The sequence below is a fragment of the Pan paniscus genome, chromosome 1 (genome assembly GCF_029289425.2).
Source record: "Pan paniscus chromosome 1, NHGRI_mPanPan1-v2.0_pri, whole genome shotgun sequence".
NCBI classification, from domain to species: Eukaryota; Metazoa; Chordata; class Mammalia; order Primates; family Hominidae; genus Pan; species Pan paniscus.
The window spans coordinates 195,531,700-195,549,830 of NC_073249.2; the positions used below are offsets into that span (position 1 = coordinate 195,531,700).

Below are 18,131 nucleotides of genomic sequence, written 5' to 3' on the forward strand. Positions count from 1 at the left end.
CAACTTTCCTCCCTCCCACCAATTTCTAGAGTGACCATGTAAGATAGATGCTTCTCGCTTTCAAATTCCAGTCATGGACCTGTTGAGAAAATAGCCAAAAGCAGGAAAGAGGAATAGTAAAATGCCAGGAAAAACACAAAAGGTGAACTCAGAAAATGTAAAAACTTAAAGGAATTATGGAAATAATTAAACCTATTACTTTTATGCCACTGAAAATGAAGCCAAGTGATGTGACAAAGGCTGCTCACAGTTAGCAACATTGGTACAAGACCCCAGGATCAGCACTTATTCTACCACTCGACACTACACTTTCAGTCAATTATTCCTAAGATCCCTTCAAAGTCTTATAATAGCTAATATTTGAGTGCTTCATATCTGCCACGTATTAATCTAAGAGCTTTACTTCTCTTAACTAATTTTTCTTTTTAAAATTTTATCTTCATGACATTCAATAATTCTCTTCTTGACTATCCCATAAAACAGGCAATTATCATTGCCATTTTAAAAATGAGGACACAAGAGAAGCTAAGTAAACTCGCTCAAGATTGCAAAATATGAATGCTGGAGATGGGATTCAAATCATTTTTAGGGACATTTTTTTCCTCCCTTTGTAGAATGTGGAATTCTTGTAAGCATGCCTTTGTCTTGCACATCATCATATACTTCCTCCCCAAATCTCCAGTGCCTAGCACAGTGTAACACACATGGAAATTGTCTACTAAAATAGTGAAGTATTTAATTTTACCCCATTTAAATTGTTAATTCATCAATTCAGTATGCTATTGATTGATGTTTATATATAAGGTACTTTATAAACCTGCTTTCAATCCTTAAAACTCCTCTACAAAGCAAGTAATCCTATTTTACAAGAATGAAATAACTTGTCCAAAACCACATAGCAAGAAAGAGACAAATCTTAGGCCACTCCAAGGGCCACACACACTTGCCACTAAACCACTCTTTTTTTTCTTTTTTTTTTTTTGAGACAGAATTTCGTTCTTGTCACCCAGGCTAGAGTGCAATGGCGCGATCTTAGCTCACTGCAACCTCCTCCCAGGTTCAAGCGATTCTCCTGCCTCAGCCTCCCGAGTAGCTGGGATTACAGGCACACACCACCATGCCCAGCTAATTTTTGTATTTTTAGTAGAGACAGGGTTTCACCATGTTGGTCAGGATGGTCTCGAACTCCTGACCTCAGGTGATCCACCTGCCTCGGCCTCCCAAAGTGCTGGGATTATAGGAGTGAGCCACGGCACCCAGCCTAAACCACCCTTTTCAACACAGTCCCTGTTCTCAAAGACCTCCTATCTGATAGGTATATCAGATATCATCATTCCAACAACACTCTAAACTCCCTTTAACTCTGTCTTTATATTTAACTATCTGGCAGTACGTCTAACCTAGCCCGGGACAGTTGCAGACAACAGAACCCACTTAAGCAGAAAGGGATGTATTGCAATAACGGACTTTGGCGGAACTTCCAGGAACAACACGTAACCCACAAAATAACACCAATTACACTGCAATGTGATAAGTGCTAAAGCAGAAGCTTGGGGGCCAGGCATGGTGGCTTATGCCTATAATCGTAGCAATTTGGGAGACCAAGGCAGCAAGATCGCTTGAGGCCAGGAGTTTGAGACCAGCCTGGACAACATGGCAAGACCTTATCTCTATAAAAAATACAATTAGCCAGGCATGGTGGCACATACCTGTTGTCTCACCTACTGGAGAGGCTGAGGTGGGAAGATCACTGGAGCCTGGGAGGTCGAGACTACAGTGAGCCATAATCATGCCACTGCAATCAGCCTGGGCAACAGAGTAAGACTCTCTCTCAAAACAAACAAACAAAAGTAGTAGCTAGGAAGAGAAAGAGAGTCTGGGGGAAGTAGAGAAGTTAAACAGATAACTGAGTAAGCCTTTTAGGATAAACAGAAATCCTCTAGCAGAGAATACTGTTCTTTGACCTCATTAGAACCCTGATTTATTGGCCTCTATTTTCTTCCAATCTATCAGCCCTCCGCTTTTTCTTCAGTTTTCTTCCAATCCAGCTTAGATTCCATAGCCCATCATTCCAACAACACCCTAAACTCCCTTTAACTCTGTCTTTATATTTAACTCTCTGGCAGTACCTCTAACCTGGTCAGGGACAGTTGCAGACAACAGAACCCACTTAAGCAGTAACGGATGTATTGCAATAAAAGACTTTGGCAGAACTTCCAGGAACAACACCTAACCCACAAAATAATACCACCTTTGCCACAATCCAGGAAAGTTATGGCTATCACTGCAGCAAGCCACCAAACCAGGGAGCTATTGACTGGAGAAATTTACTGCCATGACTGGCAGCAAAACTGGATGACTCACACCCTCCTTCTTTCCACATTTAACTCAGTTCCAAATTCAATTTTCACCTTAGGTGCAAGGGAGTCAAGAAAATGGTTTTTAGTTTTCCAGATTTTTCAGTAAGAGAAGACATATTAGAGGTTAGAATGTGTCTTGAGCAAGCGATGTCCTTGCCATACCCAGAAAGGTTTTCTCCATGCATGCACTAAACCGCCGGATATGCTGGAAAAAAATTTTTTTTTTCCTTGCATCCTACATTTCTCTAGTAACCTCATTCTCCCACACTCCACAGTGACTTTCAAATCTTCTACAATATTCTCAAATTTCTCACAACTGGATCCTCAACTGGATCCTGGATAATCCCTTATCCCCATCGGTTAGCACATCCTCTCCTCCTCTTTACAATCATATCTATGAAAAATACTGTGTAGGTTCACTACCTACATTTTCTTGTCCAAATTCTTGCCTCATATCTGGCTTTTGGCCCAATCACACCAACAAAATAACTCTTGCTAAGGTTACTGTGACCTCCATGATGATAAAAGCCAAAATATGTTTTTCAATCTTCATGTTATTTAAATTCTAGAAATTTCTATCACAAATCATTCTTTTGCTTCTGAGACATTCTTCCAGTCCTCCTTCCTTCCTTCTGTATCTCCTGTAGGTTAATTCACCTGTTCTTCACCATTAAATGTTGGAACTAGTCAAGGTTCTGACTTAGCTGACCTTACCCACACCTATGGCTCAATTCATGTATATACAAATTATGCCCAATTTTATATTCCCAACACAAATCTCTCTTCTGAGCACAAAGCTGTATTTCAAACTGCCTCTTGGATGTCATGAATGACCCCACACAATCAATCAATCAATCAATCAATCAAAACTGGTCTCAGCTGGGAGCAGTGGCTCAGGCCTGTAATCCCAGAATTTTGGGAGGCTGAGGCAGGTGGATCACTTGAGGCCAGGAGTTGGAGACCAGCCTGGCCAATATGGTGGAACCCCATCTCCACCAAAAATACAAAAATTGGCCGGGCACAGTGGAGGCGCCTGTAATCCCAGCTACTGGGGAGGCTAAGGCAGGAGAATTGCTTGAACCTGGGAGGTGGAGGTTGCAGTGAGCCAAGATTGCACCACCACACTCCAGCCTGGACGACAGAGCAAGAACCTGTCTCAAAAAAAAAAAAAAAAAAAACTGGTCTCTAATCATCTTCTAGTGTTCCCTATCCAGCTTGAGGGATTCCGTGATAGTGAGTGAATGGTACCACCATCTATTCAACTACATAAGCCAGAAACCTAGGAGTTACCTTTGATTCCTCTCTTCACCCCCTAAAATCAACCCATCACCAAGTCCCACCCATTTTACCTCCTATATACCTCTAGAATCTGTCCAATTCTCTGCAGTTCCACCCATATCTCAGTCCTCACTGACATCTCTGACCAGGATTACTGCATATCCCAAGTGGTCCACATACATCCACTAGGGCTTCCCCAACCCCAGTCTGTTCACACCACTGTGCCTGAGGGATCAAGCCCCCTCCTCCACCACACCCCACTGGGGGAAGACGGCTCAGTGGTATCTCATCCGTTTTAAAATAAAAGCTACAAATTCCTGCAAGGTCTGACCGCTATCACGTACAGCTTCATCTTGTACCATACTCCCTTCATTCTCTTTGTACCAGCCACACTGGCTCTTTGTGCTTTTAGTCATTTTCCTCCCAAGTGCCTCAGGGCTCTGAACAAGTAGTTCTCTATGGAAGGTTCTGCCTTCACCTCTTCACCTAATTAATTACAATACTTCCTGCAGCTACCAGCGCAGGCATCTTTTCCTCTGAAAAACCTTCCTGCTTATTTCAGGCACTCATAGCATCAGGCAGCAGTAGGAGGCATTTCCATGTATTAGTGAGGTCATTGTTTAACGTTTTCCCCACCAGAGTTAAACGCCCTGAGAGTAGGGACCGTGTCCGGTTCACAACATACCCCCAACGCGCTGCTAAATAAATATCAGCAGAACGACTGAGGCAATGACCACGTTCATGGGCACGAGTCTCAAATTTCTCAACAAGACTGTGCTCTGGAGAAGGAGTCGGACATTTCCTTCATCACTGTCTCTCTCAGGGGGGCATACAGTAGGCCCTGATCAAAAACTGCAAAATCAGTGGCAGAAACAAGTCAGCCTCCTCGGCCAAGTGGGGCACCGGAGGAGGCTGGGACGCAGGCCTTTCTCCCTGGGAATGCCCGGCACAGGACTGGCCACGATGGGCGCTCTTGAAGAAGGGAGCCGCAGGGGCTGGGTCTTGCCGACAGAGACCCCAAGGCTCCGCTCCTGCCCCGAAAGGGAGCCCAGGCTACTACTTACCACAGCTGGGGACTCGGGGCCCGCCTCCCACCCCTTGCTATCAGCACCCTCAGCTGAGAAGGGCAGGTTCAGACTGCGCAACCGAGGCGTCGCCTCCAGACTCAGGCAGCCACCCACCCCGTTCTTCCTCATACGTACTAGGCGTCAGCTCCAGGTCCCCGAGTCGCGGCGCTGAACTAAACGCCGACCCCAGTCAGCCAGCGCGTTTCCACCCACAAGACCCAGCGCGCCTAGGGCGGTCGCCAGCTCCGTCCACCAATCCTGGTATCGCACTCTCATGACGTCAGAAAGATATGCCCAATAACAAGAGACTATCCGAGGGCGGTGCAAATGGGAATATTGAAAGCCGATTGGTTCTTCCAAGCTGGAAGTTGTGGAGGAAGGACTAAGTTGGAACCAATTGCGTGGCGCCTGAGAGCGGCCCCGCGGTCAGTGGCGGCGCTGAAGAGACCGGTTGCCGCCATGATAGAACAGCAGAAGCGTAAGGGCCCAGAGTTGCCGCTGGTTCCAGTTAAGCGGCAGCGGCATGAGTTGCTGTTGGGAGCGGGGTCTGGCCCAGGAGCCGGGCAGCAGCAGGCGACGCCGGGAGCTTTGCTGCAAGCGGTAAGTGAAGAAGCAGGCGGCCTTTGGCCCTCAACTCATCTTCCTCCCCTCAGAGCGCTGATCCCCGACACTTTCCCGCATTGCGGGGGCAGAACGAGAGTTTCTACGCAGAGTTAAAGCACATAAACACTGTAAAAGCTCCCCATAGCCTGCGAATGCTGCATACGTGTTCCCCCGTTTGGCGCCCGTTTTCAGCCTCTCGACTGCCCTGAGATAGCATTAGAATTAGAGTTGAGGACCTTGGGCTCAAAACCCTGACCCGGGTTTAAGCATCCTGACTCTAACATGGATCTGGCATAGAATAAAAATTCCGAAGAGTTTGTAGAATGAATGAATGAGGGAGGGAAGAAAAAAGGGAAATGATTTGTGTTGGCTCGTTTTGGGACTTTGGGCAAGTTGCTTTTCCCTTTATTTCTCTGCAGTAGTATTATTAGCAACTAAATAGCAGCTAACATTCATTGACTCTTGTACTAAAGTGTTTCGTATATGAAATTTCCATTGATCTTGGTAGCAGCTTGTTAGGAACGTTATTAACCCATTTTGCAGATGGAAAAACAGACTTACCAAGTACGTGATAGAAGCAGATTTCGAACTGAGAAACCATGCTCCTAACTACATTTTTTGTAAGATAGAAATAGTGATCACACTTCTAATGTCCTGTTTAGGCTCAGACGAGGAAATACGAGTGTCCTCACATCTCCTCAATAAATCCTGCTGGCACCGTCCTCAAAATAGGTCTAGAATTGCTACTTCTACCATCTCCATCATTGCCTCATGGCCTAAGCCATTATTATCTCATCTGGCATTTTTGTAGTGGGACCCTAACTGGTCTTCCACTTTCTGCCTTTGTATCAGCGCCTGTTACCAAGCCAATAACCAGAGGAATCCTTCTAAACATCAGATCACATTACACTCTGCAGAAAACTTTCTGGTGGCTTTGTACTTCATCCAGAGTAAAAACCAAAATTCTTGTAATTATTTGCCCTCTTTCCCTTTACCTCTCTGACCAATTTCTTATTGCTCACCTGGCTTCAGTTACACTCTCTTCCAAGCCTCTGCCTCAGGACCTTTGCATTTGCTGTCCTCTCTGTGGGATTGCTCTTCACAAATGTTTACATGGTTTACTATTCAGCTCCTGTGAATATTTGCCCAAATGTAATTTTTTCAGTGAGGATTTTCCTGACCACCCTATTTTAAATTGCAGTACCACATACTGTGGAACCCACATTGCTTCTCTCTCTCTCTCTTTTTTTGTTTTTTTGTTTTTAGACAATCTCTCTGTGTTGACCACTGGCTCAGTGCAGCCTCCACCACCTGGGCTCAAGTGATCCTCCTGCCTCAGCCTCCTGAGTAGCTGGGACCACAGACACACACCACCACATCTAACTAATTGTATTTTTTTGTAGAGACAGGATTTCACTCCTGAGCTCAAGCAATCCGCACACCTTGGCCTCCCAAAATGCTGAGATTACAGGCATGAGCCACCGTGCCCATCCCTTCTTTTGCTCTATAGCACATGACACCACATAAATAGTTTGCTTGTTTTCTCTCACCTTCCCTTCTCCCTTCCCCCTTTCCCACTGGAACAGCGAGCTCCATTGTTTATTTTGTTCATTGCTGTTTGCCCAGTGCCTAGCACGTAACTTCTTTTTTTTTTTTTAAGATGGAATTTTGCTCTTGTCGCCCAGGCTGGAGTGGAGTGGCGCAATCTCGGTGCACCACAACCTCCGCCTCCCGGGTTCAAGCGATTCTCCTGCCTCAGCCTCCTGAGTGGCTGGAATTACAGGCGCCCGCCACCATGCCTGGCTAATTTTTGTATATTTTTAGTAGAGACGGAGTTTCACCATGTTGGTCAGGCTGGTCTCAAACTCTTGACCTCAAGTGATCCGCCCACCTCAGCCTCCCAAAGTGCTGGGATTACAGGTGTGAGCCACCGCGCCCAGCCTGCACATAACATTTTTTAAAACTAAATGAATGTGGCCAGGCTTGGTGGTGGGTGCCTGTAATCCCAGCTACTCGGGAGGCTGATGCAGGAGAATCGCTTGAACCCAGGAGGCGGAGTTTGCGATGAGACGAGATCACGCCATTGTACTCCAGCCTGGGCAACAGAGCAAGACTCCTTCCCAAAAAATAAATAAATAAATATGAAAATGCTGGAAAGTACTGAAGAGATTTGGGGATTATGGGTAGTATACTTCTCCCATTTGACAAGTGAGCATATCAGCCCATGTTTAGATGAATTGCCCAAGTGTCATCTTGGTGTCCAAGACCATAATCAAAACTACTTCACCCATGCTGAGGATCCCTTTGCTATGAAAAAATAAGAAATAAAAATAGGCCAGGTGCAGTGGCTCATGCCTATAATCCCAGCACTCTGGGAGGCCAAGGCAGACAGATCACATGAGGCCAGGAGTTTGAGACCAGCCTGGCCAACATGGTGAAACCCCATCTCTACTAAAAATACAAAAATTAGCCAGGCGTGGTTGTGCATGCCTGTAATCTTGGCTGCTCAGGAGGCTGAGGCACCAGATCCCTTGAACCCAGAAAGCATAGGTTGCAGTGAGCCGAGATCACACCACTGCACTCCAGCCTGGGTGACAGAGCAAAACTCTGTCTCAAAACACACAAAAAAAATTTAAAATAAAACAAAACTATTTCACCCAGTACTCCATACCAAGCAGAGTTGTTGGGAAAGTCAGTTCCATCATTTGTTAAATGAGCCAGGCCAAATGTGGTGGCTCATTCCTATAATCTTAGTGCTTTGGGAGGCCAAGGAGGGAGGCCAGGAGTTTGAGACCAGCCTAGGCAACGTAGCAAGACCTCATCTCCACAAAAACTAAAAAAATTAGCATGGCATGCTAGTTCATGCCTGTAGTCCTGGCTACTCAGGAGGCTGAGGCAGGAGGATCACTTGAGCCAAGGAGTTTGAAGCTGCAGTGAACCATGATCACACTACTGCAGTCCAGCCTAGGTGACAGAGTGAGACCCTATCTCCAAAAAAAAGTTGGTCGTACAACAAGAGCTGAGAGAGTGAACAAGAGAGTCATTATAACAGGTAGATAATGGAAAGTTTCAGAGAGTATCAAGTTGGAGGCATTCATGTGAGAAGAGCTGCCATTCTGTAAGTCAGATGAAACCCACTTAATCATTGTTTTCTTGGTCTTTTCCCTCCACTCCCCACCCCCTAATTTTGTAGCCTCCTTTGCCTGTATGCAGTAGTTACCTTGTGCTTCTCTTTTGTTTAGGGACCTCCAAGGTGTTCCTCCCTTCAAGCCCCAATCATGCTGCTCTCTGGACATGAAGGGGAAGTATACTGCTGCAAGTTCCACCCCAACGGATCCACCTTAGCATCTGCAGGATTTGACCGACTGATATGTGAGGCATAGTTTTTGAATCTGGAATAATTTTTCCTGCCAGATACTGATTTTTTTTTTAAATCTTGGGTGCCACAGAAGGTATCACTCTATGATGGCAACATAACAGGCTACATGGCTAATATGCTAAAATTGGGGCATGAACATGCTGAATGATCTTGGGTGTAGAACCTGGAGTCCATGGGGTAAATACAGAAGCCATTATTTTACTAGTTGGAAAGTGAGTTGTTCTGGTTTGAGAATGTCTTCCTCATAGAGGCAAATCTCCAGCTAATTTACCAAGGCACTTAGCAATCTAGACATAACAGGTTAATGGCAGTAATGAGGAGAGAAATAACTTTTATTTTCCCAAAGGTATAAGGTCCTCTTAATTCACACCCAGAATCCTAGCTAGCATATGGGAAGGAAGGAATCCTAAAGTGGTAACTCCCTTAAATAATCTACCTGTACATCATTAGGATCTACTACCAGATTTCCATTTTTGAGAAATAAGAATTTCTCATACCCATTTTTGAGAAGTAAGTAGAAAAAGTCATTTTATTTATACTCCAGCAAATGAAGCCAGAAGGAAAAAAAATCAGATACTTCTGTTGCTACTCTCTTGCCAGATTATGAGATGAAATGAGTTATTTGGCTCTTTTCTGTTAACTCTTTTCCTCGGTGCCGGGTGGATGATACCCGTCTTCACTGCCCATTTTGATTTGGATGTTCCGGCTCTATGATGCTTAAGCTTACTAGTGGCCAAACGTCTGGATTGCTTAGGGATCTTTGCAGAACATATACGAATTATTGATAGGCTTAATTTCATCAGACAAACTACATAGTTTTTTTTGTTTGGTTGGTCGGTTGGTTTTTTAGAGACAGAGTCTCACTCTGTCACCCAGGTTGGAGTGTGGTGGCGTGATCTCGGCTCACTGCATCCTCCGTCTCCTGGGTTCAAGTGATTCTCCTGCCTCAGTCTCCCAAGAGCTGGGATTGTAGGCGTCTGCCACTACACCCGGCTGATTTTTTTATTTTTAGTAGAGATGGGGTTTCGCCGTATCAGCCATGCTGGTCTCGAACTCCTGACCTCAAGTGATCCACCCACCTCGGCCTCCCAAAGTGCTGGGATTACAGGTGTGAGCCACCGTGCCTGGCCTGAGAACTGTTGTTCTGATAAATTTATAAGTACCCTTTGCCTAGTAATGCTCACAGAACCCGTCTCCCTAACAGTACTGTGGAATGTCTATGGTGACTGTGATAACTATGCCACACTGAAGGGACACAGTGGAGCAGTGATGGAATTGCATTACAACACAGATGGCAGGTGAGTATTCTGCATAATGGAATGACAGCTTCTTATACTAATTCTTCTTGGCGTCCTTTCACCTTTCATCCTTTCTCAGGAGACCCTGCTATCAAAAACTACTAATTTTGGGTAGCTACTTTAGTATCCGATTTATCACTGTCACCCCAAGTGAGGTGTTTATAGTCTGTGTATGCAAATATAAAGATGTTATATCTGTCATTTCAACAACCCAGACAAATTTTTCTTTTTTTAAGACATAAAATAAATGTGATTTTTATGTGTAGGCTGGAGTGCAGTGACACAAACATGGCTCACTGCAGCCTCAACCTCCTGCTCGAGGGATCCTCCCACTTCATCCTCCCAAATAGCTGGGGCCACAAGCCCACGCCTCCATGCCCAGCTAATTTTTAAAAATCATTTGTGGAGACATGGTCTTGCTATATTGCTCCTGAGCTCAAGCAGTCCACCTGCCTTAGCCTCCCAAAAATGCTGTGATTACAATAATTAACCACCACGCCTGGCCTGAAATCAGCTATTTCTATTATAAAAATCATTTCTTTTGAGAAACCAAAAAAAGCAGAAAGATGAAAAAATAGTCTATATTTCTACCACTCCAAAGATAATCAGTGTTATTTTTTTTTTTTTTTTTTTTAATTTGAGACGGAATTTCACTCTTGTAGCCCAGGCTGGAGTGCAATGGCACGATCTCGGCTCACTGCAACCTCCGCCTCCCAGGTTCACGTGATTCTCTTGCCTCAGCCTCCAGAGTAGCTGGGATTACAGGGATGCATCACCATGCCTGGCTAATTTTGTATTTTTTGTAGAGACTGGGTTTCTCCATGTTGGTCAGGCTGGTCTTGAACTCCCAACCTCAGGTGATCCGCCCACCTCAGCCTCCCAAAGTGCTGGGATTACAGGCATGAGCCACCGCGCCTGGCCAATCACTGTTAATTTTATACATTTTTCTAATGCCTTTTTTTCTACTCAGAACTGTTTAGTTTTTGCATATTTGTTAGAACTATGTGTACAATCTTTTTTATTTATTTATTTTATTTTATTTTTTTGAGACGGAGTCTTGCTCTGTCGCCCAGGCTGGAGTGCAGTGGTGCGATCTCAGCTCACTGCAAGCTCCGTCTCCTGGGTTTACACCATTCTCCTGCCTCAGCCTCCTGAGTAGCTGGGATTACAGGTGCCCGCCACCACGCCCGGCTAATTTTTTTGTATTTTTAATAGAGATGGGGTTTCACCGTGTTAGCCAGGATGGTCTCGATCTCCTGACCTTGTGATCCGCCCGCCTTGGCCTCCCAAAATGCTGGGATTACAAGCGTGAGCCACCACACCTGGCCAGAACTGTGTGTACAATCTTATTTGCTGCTTTTTTCTCTTAACATTGCTCAGCCAACATCTGATGTCATAAACGTTATTTTAATGACTATATTATTTTAGAATATATTATAGATAATATAGAAATCTGGCTATACAAAAGTAATTACATTGTTAGGTAGTCTGGTAAACATTCATTGTTTTACATTTCTGACCTCTAAAATCTTAGGGTGCTCCATCAATTGATACATAGCATTGTATACATTTTAAATAAAGCATTAGAAAGCTGGGCCCGGTGGCATGTGCTTATAATCCCAGCTATTTGGGAGGCTGAGGCAGGAGGATTCCTGGAGCCCAAGAGTTCAAAACCAGCCTGGGCAACACAGTGAGACTCCATCTCAAAAAAATGAAAAAAGAAAGCATTACAAGATCAGTTATAACCTAGAAAGCATCCTCAGAGGCTGGGCGTGGTTGCTTACGCCTGTAACCCTAGCACTGTAGGAGGCTGAGGCAGGAAGATTGCTTGAGCCCAGTTCAAGACCAGCCTGGGCAACATAGTGAGACCTTGCCTCTACAAATGATTTTTAAAAATTAACTGAGCATGGTGGCACAGACCTGTGGTCCCAGCTACTCAGGAGGCTGAGGTGGGAGGATCACTTGAGCCCAGGAGGTCAAGGCTGCAGTGAGCCATGATTCCAACCCGGGTGACAGAGCAAGATCTCATCTCAAAAAAAAAATGAAAGAAAGAAATTGTCCTCAGAGACAAAAGAAAAACTTTGGTAAAGAGAAAAGATTGGAGTCACTCAGCTGTCAGGTCGGTACCACAGTCTGTCTGATCTCTGCAGCACCAGGGAGTTATTAAACATTTCCAAGTGAGAGGGTGTCTTATGTTTAAAATGTTACCTATCACAAAAGAGGAAAAGATAGAGCAAACTGCTACATTAGATGTATGTCATGGGGACTCAAAGAAGGGGAATTTTTTAAACTTCACAGGGGTAGATCTTTTATCTGGGCCATCTGGGCCTAGAGCACAAATAGGATTTTGGTAGGGTGAGGCATTCCAGCATCATGGGCAAACTGGCGTAGCACAACAGGTCAGTGATCTTGAAAAATTTGGCACCTTTTGGCAAGTAGGAAAGATAGATTGTTACCGTTTATCTTCACTTATTTCTTTTTTATTCTTTCTCTTACTTTCTAGTATGCTTTTCTCAGCATCCACAGATAAAACCGTGGCTGTGTGGGATAGTGAAACAGGTGAGAGGGTTAAAAGGCTAAAGGGACATACTTCCTTTGTGAATTCCTGTTACCCAGCCAGGAGAGGCCCTCAGCTTGTCTGCACTGGCAGTGACGATGGCACAGTTAAGGTGGGTATTGTCTCTCCGTGTTCCAGTTTCTGAGGTGATGTGATGTGAACCTTATCTTGCCTTGCCACTGGTACTCTAGCTTCCTGTGCAAAACTTAATTTTAGCAGTCATTTCCCATAACACACTTGAAATTTTTCCCCATTTAAAATAAAACATTTAATACATGTTTTAATTACCCTACAGAATAATAATAGAACCATAGAATAAATTGTTACTTGAAATAGGCCGGGCGCTGTGGCTCACGCCTGTAATCCCAGCACTTTGGGAGGCCGAGGCGAGTGGATCACGAGGTCAGGAGATCAAGACCATCCTGGCTAACACGGTGAAACCCCGTCTCTACTAAAAATACAAAAAATAAGCCGGGCGTGATGGCGGGCACCTGTAGTTCCAGTTGCTCGGGAGGCTGAGGCAGGAGAATGGTGTGAACCCGGGAGGCGGAGCTTGCAGAGATCGCACCACTGCACTCCAGCCTGGGCGACAGAGCAAGACTCCGTCTCAAAAAAAGAAAAGAACTGTGACAGTAATATACGTGTCTTTCAAGGCTGTTATGAGTATCCCCACCAACAGGGAGGCAGCAAAAAAAAAAAAAAAAAAGAAAGGCTGTTCTGAGATTATAGACAATATATAAAAAGTTCAGTGAATAGTTTTAGTATGGCACAAGATGGGAACTTAAACATCGTTTAGTCAGATGGTTGCCAGCCTATCTTTATATCATCATCACCTGAAGAACCTGTTAAAAATACCCAAAGAATCTGGTTCAGTGGATCTGCAATGGGAATCAGATATTTTAATGTGTCCTTCAAGTGATTCAGTGTAGCCAGTCTCACATTCTGGGAGCCACTGATCTCACTGAGCATCCTCATTTTATAAATAAGGAAACTGAGGCCTAGAAATAATAATTTATCTCAGAGGCACACAAGGACACAGTACATCATAGTACCAACCATTTGATTCTCTCTTTGACACGAATTTTGGACTCTGGTTTATATTTTAATTGTTAAACAGTGAGGGACTTCAAAAGAGTACATCTGGGAAACTACACCCCCATACTTCTTATTGCTTTTTAAATGAATTAATGAATTTGCTTTTTTTTTTTTCTTTGAGACAGGGTCTTGCTCTATCGCCCAGGCTGGAGTGCAGTGGCACAATCTTGGCTCACTGTAACCTCCACCTCCCAGGTTCAAGTGATTCCCCAGCCTCAGCCTCTTGAGTAGCTGGGATTACAGGTGCGCACCACCATACCTGCCTAATTTTTGTATTTTTGGTAGAGATGGGGTTTCACCATGTTGCCCAGGCTGGAGTGCAGTGGCGCAATCTGGGTTCAAGCAGTTCCCCTGCCTCAGCCTCCCTAGTAGCTGAGACTACAGGGACCCATACCACGCCCAGCTAGTTTTTGTATTTTCAGTAGAGGCAGGGGTTCATCATATTGGCCAGGCTGGTCTCAAACTCCTGACCTTGTGATCCACCCCCCTCAGCCTCCCAAAGTGCTGGGATTACGGGCGTGAGCCACCACACTTGGCTGAGACGTTTTTCTACTGAGTGGTTTTCTTATACCTAATCACTTGGGGCCCCTTGATGGTTGGATGGGAGGAGAGTCTGTGGTTTAAGATTGGTTTCTAAACCAGAGCTCTGACCTAGATGTCACTGTAGTTGGAGAGTCTTAACAGTAGCTGATTTACTAATTGTCATTTCACAAGATAGTAAGAGGTGGAAATGCCCCAGTGAATTTTGTTAACATTATTATTGAGGGCCTGCTGTAATAAACATCTAGAAACTATTTAGGTAGTAGAAAAAGAGTATATGTCCTTTCTGTCTTCCTTTTGGTTTTTTGCTTCTCTTCTGCCTTAATTAAACATGATTTGGAATAGTTATTTTTACCTTATTACTCAAGTTAATACTTTTTTTAATGAGCAGTATGTCACATCACCTAAAGATGACTGCTTTTTAACCAGCTCCGATTTTTAATGTCAGTATATTTATATTTAAGGCATCATTAAACAGCTTTTTGCAATGTACTTTTCAGTTACTTGTGAAGTTGGAATGCTTTGTGTTATTGTATTTTTGTTACTAGGTTGCAAGTACAGGAATTGAATAACTTCAGTTTAAGAGGGAAAAAAGTCATGTTGCTTTTTACATGTCAGAGTTCTTAACAGAAAGCAAGGGTTTCCAACAGCACTTGCATTTTTAGTCTAAAAGCATTCTGGGCATTATTCATACAGATCGTTTTCAAACTTTTTATCAAGTGCATTCTTCTAATAAAATTAAGTGAAATACTGCTGTATGTGTGTATGTACTCATATATATATAAATTTCCCTTTCATGAGCAGTTCAGTCCTAAAGCCAGTTATATAGGCCAAAGCAGGGAAGGTGCTCTAGTTAGAGATGGGCCAAGGTGGCCCAGAGTAGGGTGTCAGAGCACAAGTGTGGTAAGGAGAGCATCCACACTGGGCAGGGCAGTACATTGTAGGGAGTAGTCAGAGAGTGAGGAAGGCATCCATACAACACAGGGTAGGTAACCAGTGTGGGGAATTTGAGGGTGAGGGAGGGGCAGCAGCCCAACAGTGCCCTAATGGGGTCAAAGGGTCGCCTGTACATGAAGCAGTACGGGGAGAATGTGGATGTCAAAGCCTGAACTGAGGGCATCCACACAGGGTAGAAATGATTTGGTGTAGGGAGTCTGAGACTGAGCAAGATGATGACAGCATGCTTGGAGAAGTGCAGACTGGAAAAGAGCCGTAGCAGAGTGATGAGGGTGTTCACACAGAGGAATGACCCAAGTTGGTTAAGGAGGAGTCACACATGGCTTCAACCAAGAATGGGAATCACAATTCAAGTAGGGAAAGGAGGAAAATTATCCAGGGGAAGGGTGGAAGAGAATATGGGAAACTGGTTGCATGCAGGAAGCGTAATCAAATATATTGAATTTAATGGGAGGCTGATTTCTCTGTCCAAGAACAGAGTTACCAGTACAAAAGAGAAGACTAAAATGAATCTTGTGTGAGGTATAAGTGTGAACTCACAATATTCAATATAGAAACATATAGAAAAAATAGACATAAATGTGTGAGTGTGTGTGTGTGTACCTAAATGTACATATATTGCCTGACTGTCCACTGAAAAGGTTTAGGAGCAACAAGACCCCAATAGCAATAGCACCCCTTACTGCACAGGTACTGTTTTCCATTAAAAGGAACCAGGGCTCCTATTTCAGCCCGGGGTCAGTGAAAGTACAAGATAAGCCTTGTACTTGTCAAGGCTTATTTTGTCAAAAGAACATCCTAACTAAATTATCAAATCGACCTAATTAGTAATGGGACAAGACAACATCATGAGCCATTTGCTAGGATACAACAAAGATGCAGCATCATTTCTGTGATATTCCTACCAAAGATGTATAACTTAAATCTAATCAAGAGGAAACATAAGACAAACCTAAATTGGGGATGATGACTGTCCTGTAACTTTCAGAAGTGTTGAGTTCATAAAACTCAAGAAAAGTTTGAGAGAGTCTTGCAGGCTGGAGTCTAAATTTAACATATGATTCCAGACTGAATCCTTGTGCAATAAGACATTTGGGATAACTGGTAAAACTTGAGTGGGATTTGAGGATAAAATGGTGATAGTGTATCTGTATTTCTTGATTTTGATGGTTATGTTGAGATGATGTAGGAGAACATCTTTGTAGGACAGACACTATTTAGGAGTGATAAGGGGCCAGGTGCAGTGGCTTATGCCTGTAATCCTAGCACTTTGGGAGGCCTAGGCAGGTGGATCACTTGAGGTCAGGAGTTCGAAACCAGCCTGGCCAACTTGAAGAAACCCTGTCTCTACTAAAAATACAAAAAAGCCGGGCATGGTGGCAGATGCCTGTAATACCAGCTACTCAGGAGGCTGAGGCAGAATTGCTTGAACCCGGGAGGTGGAGGTTGCAGTGAGCGGAGATCACGCCACTGCACTCCAGCATGGGCAACAGACAGAGTGAGACTCCCATCTCAAAAAAAAAAAAAAAAAAATGTGATAAGGCATTGGGTAAGCAACTTACTCTCAAATGATTTAGACCAAAAAAAGTGTTCTTTTTACTTCCAAGTTTTCTATAAATTTATGATTGCTTCAAAGTAATTATTAAAAGTGGTAGTTATCTGGAACTAAAATTCTAAATTATTTTAAACAAACTTTGACTACCATGACTTTTAGGAGAAAGACAAAGATAGATTTGACCTGAGTGAAGTATCTATTGAGACAAAGATTATAGTACAGTTTATAAAAGATATAGGATCTAAATTATTAAGGCCTTGAATTCCAGGTTAAGAAGTTTGGACTTGATTCTGTAACCACAGGAGTTGGGGGAGTGGGAGATGTTGGGCATGTAGGAGAGGAGTGAAGCGTTCTTTTTGGACCATTTATCTGAGTAATGAACTAATTTTTAGTTCGTATTTACATGAACAAAGAAGAAACTACTTTTCATCCTAAACCATGAGAATTGGGAGGAAGAGGCATCTTGGCACAGATGCTACTCAGACTCTCCTTGTTGACTACAGGATTGAAGTTAAGCCTATGACCTTCCCTAAAGTTCCGTGGCTGATTCCTTTCTTTTTGATGCCAGCCCTTTAAAACTTGGAACAGTCACCCCAAAGTCTCTTTCTTCTGAATGAAACGACCCATACTCTTAAAACATTTACTTGTGGTTCATCTTCTCAAGTGTGTCATTCATTTATTGAAACATCTCTGAGCCCTCTCTGTGTTATCCATGCTTTAAAAATGTAGAGCTATAAGGGTTTGTTTGTTTAAGAGATGGGGTCTTGGCCGGGTGCAGTGGCTCACGCCTGTAATCCCACCACTTTGGGAGGCCGAGGTGGGTGGATCACTGGAGGTCAGGAGTTCGAGACCAGCCGGGCCAACATGGTGAAACCCCCGTCTCTACTAAAAATACAAAAATGAGCTGGGCGTGGTGGCGCATGCCTGTAATCCCAGCTATCCAGGAGGGTGAAGCAGGAGAATTGCTGGAACACGGAAGCAGAGGTTGCAGTGAGCCGAGATGCCGGCACTCAACCAGGCTGGAGTACAGATCCGCAATCACGGCTCACTGCAGCCTCAACCTTTCTGGCCCAAGCGATCCTCCCATCTCAGCCTCCCAAGTAGCTGGGACTATAGGCATATACCACCACACCGAACTTTTTGTTTTTATTTTGTAGAAACGAGGAATCACCATGTTGCTCAGGCTGGTCGCTAACTCTGGGCTAAAGCCATCCTCCTGGCCTCGGCCTCCGAAAGTGCTGGGGTTACAGGCATGAGCCACCACACCTGGCCCTCTAAGAATTTTATAGTTTTAGCTCTTACATTTAGGTCCTTGATCCATGTTGAATTAATTTTTGTGTATCATGTTAGGCAGGGGCTTACCTTCATTCTTTGGCATGTGGTTAGCCAGTTGTCTTAGCACAATTTGTTGAGAAGACTACTTTTTCCTTCTATATGGACCA

The 18,131-nt window shown here is 44.1% G+C and overlaps 2 protein-coding genes across 5 annotated transcripts in view; one reads left to right on the top strand and one right to left on the bottom strand.

Moving 5' to 3' along the window:
• Positions 1–4,966, bottom strand: part of ZCCHC17 (zinc finger CCHC-type containing 17) — a 68,255-nt gene extending 63,289 nt beyond the window's left edge. Inside the window, exon 1 of one of the 4 annotated variants that reach the window (XM_003828119.6) lies at positions 4,841–4,966. Coding sequence is in view for 1 of the 4 variants with exons in the window: in XM_055103391.2 (XP_054959366.2) it covers positions 4,703–4,834 (132 nt within the window). In the remaining 3 variants the exon portion in view is untranslated. Of the gene's footprint in view, positions 1–4,702 lie in introns of all 4 variants that reach the window. The other 3 variants (XM_008953463.5, XM_055103386.2, XM_055103391.2) reach the window with 3 other exon arrangements.
• A 198-nt stretch (positions 4,967–5,164) lies between these two features.
• The window catches only part of SNRNP40 (small nuclear ribonucleoprotein U5 subunit 40), a 37,162-nt gene continuing 24,195 nt past the window's right edge, over positions 5,165–18,131 (top strand). The window contains exons 1-4 of the mRNA XM_003828118.4: positions 5,165–5,305; positions 8,551–8,680; positions 9,892–9,985; positions 12,489–12,654. Of these exons, the coding sequence (XP_003828166.1) occupies positions 5,165–5,305; positions 8,551–8,680; positions 9,892–9,985; positions 12,489–12,654 (531 nt within the window). The remainder of the gene's footprint in view (positions 5,306–8,550; positions 8,681–9,891; positions 9,986–12,488; positions 12,655–18,131) is intronic.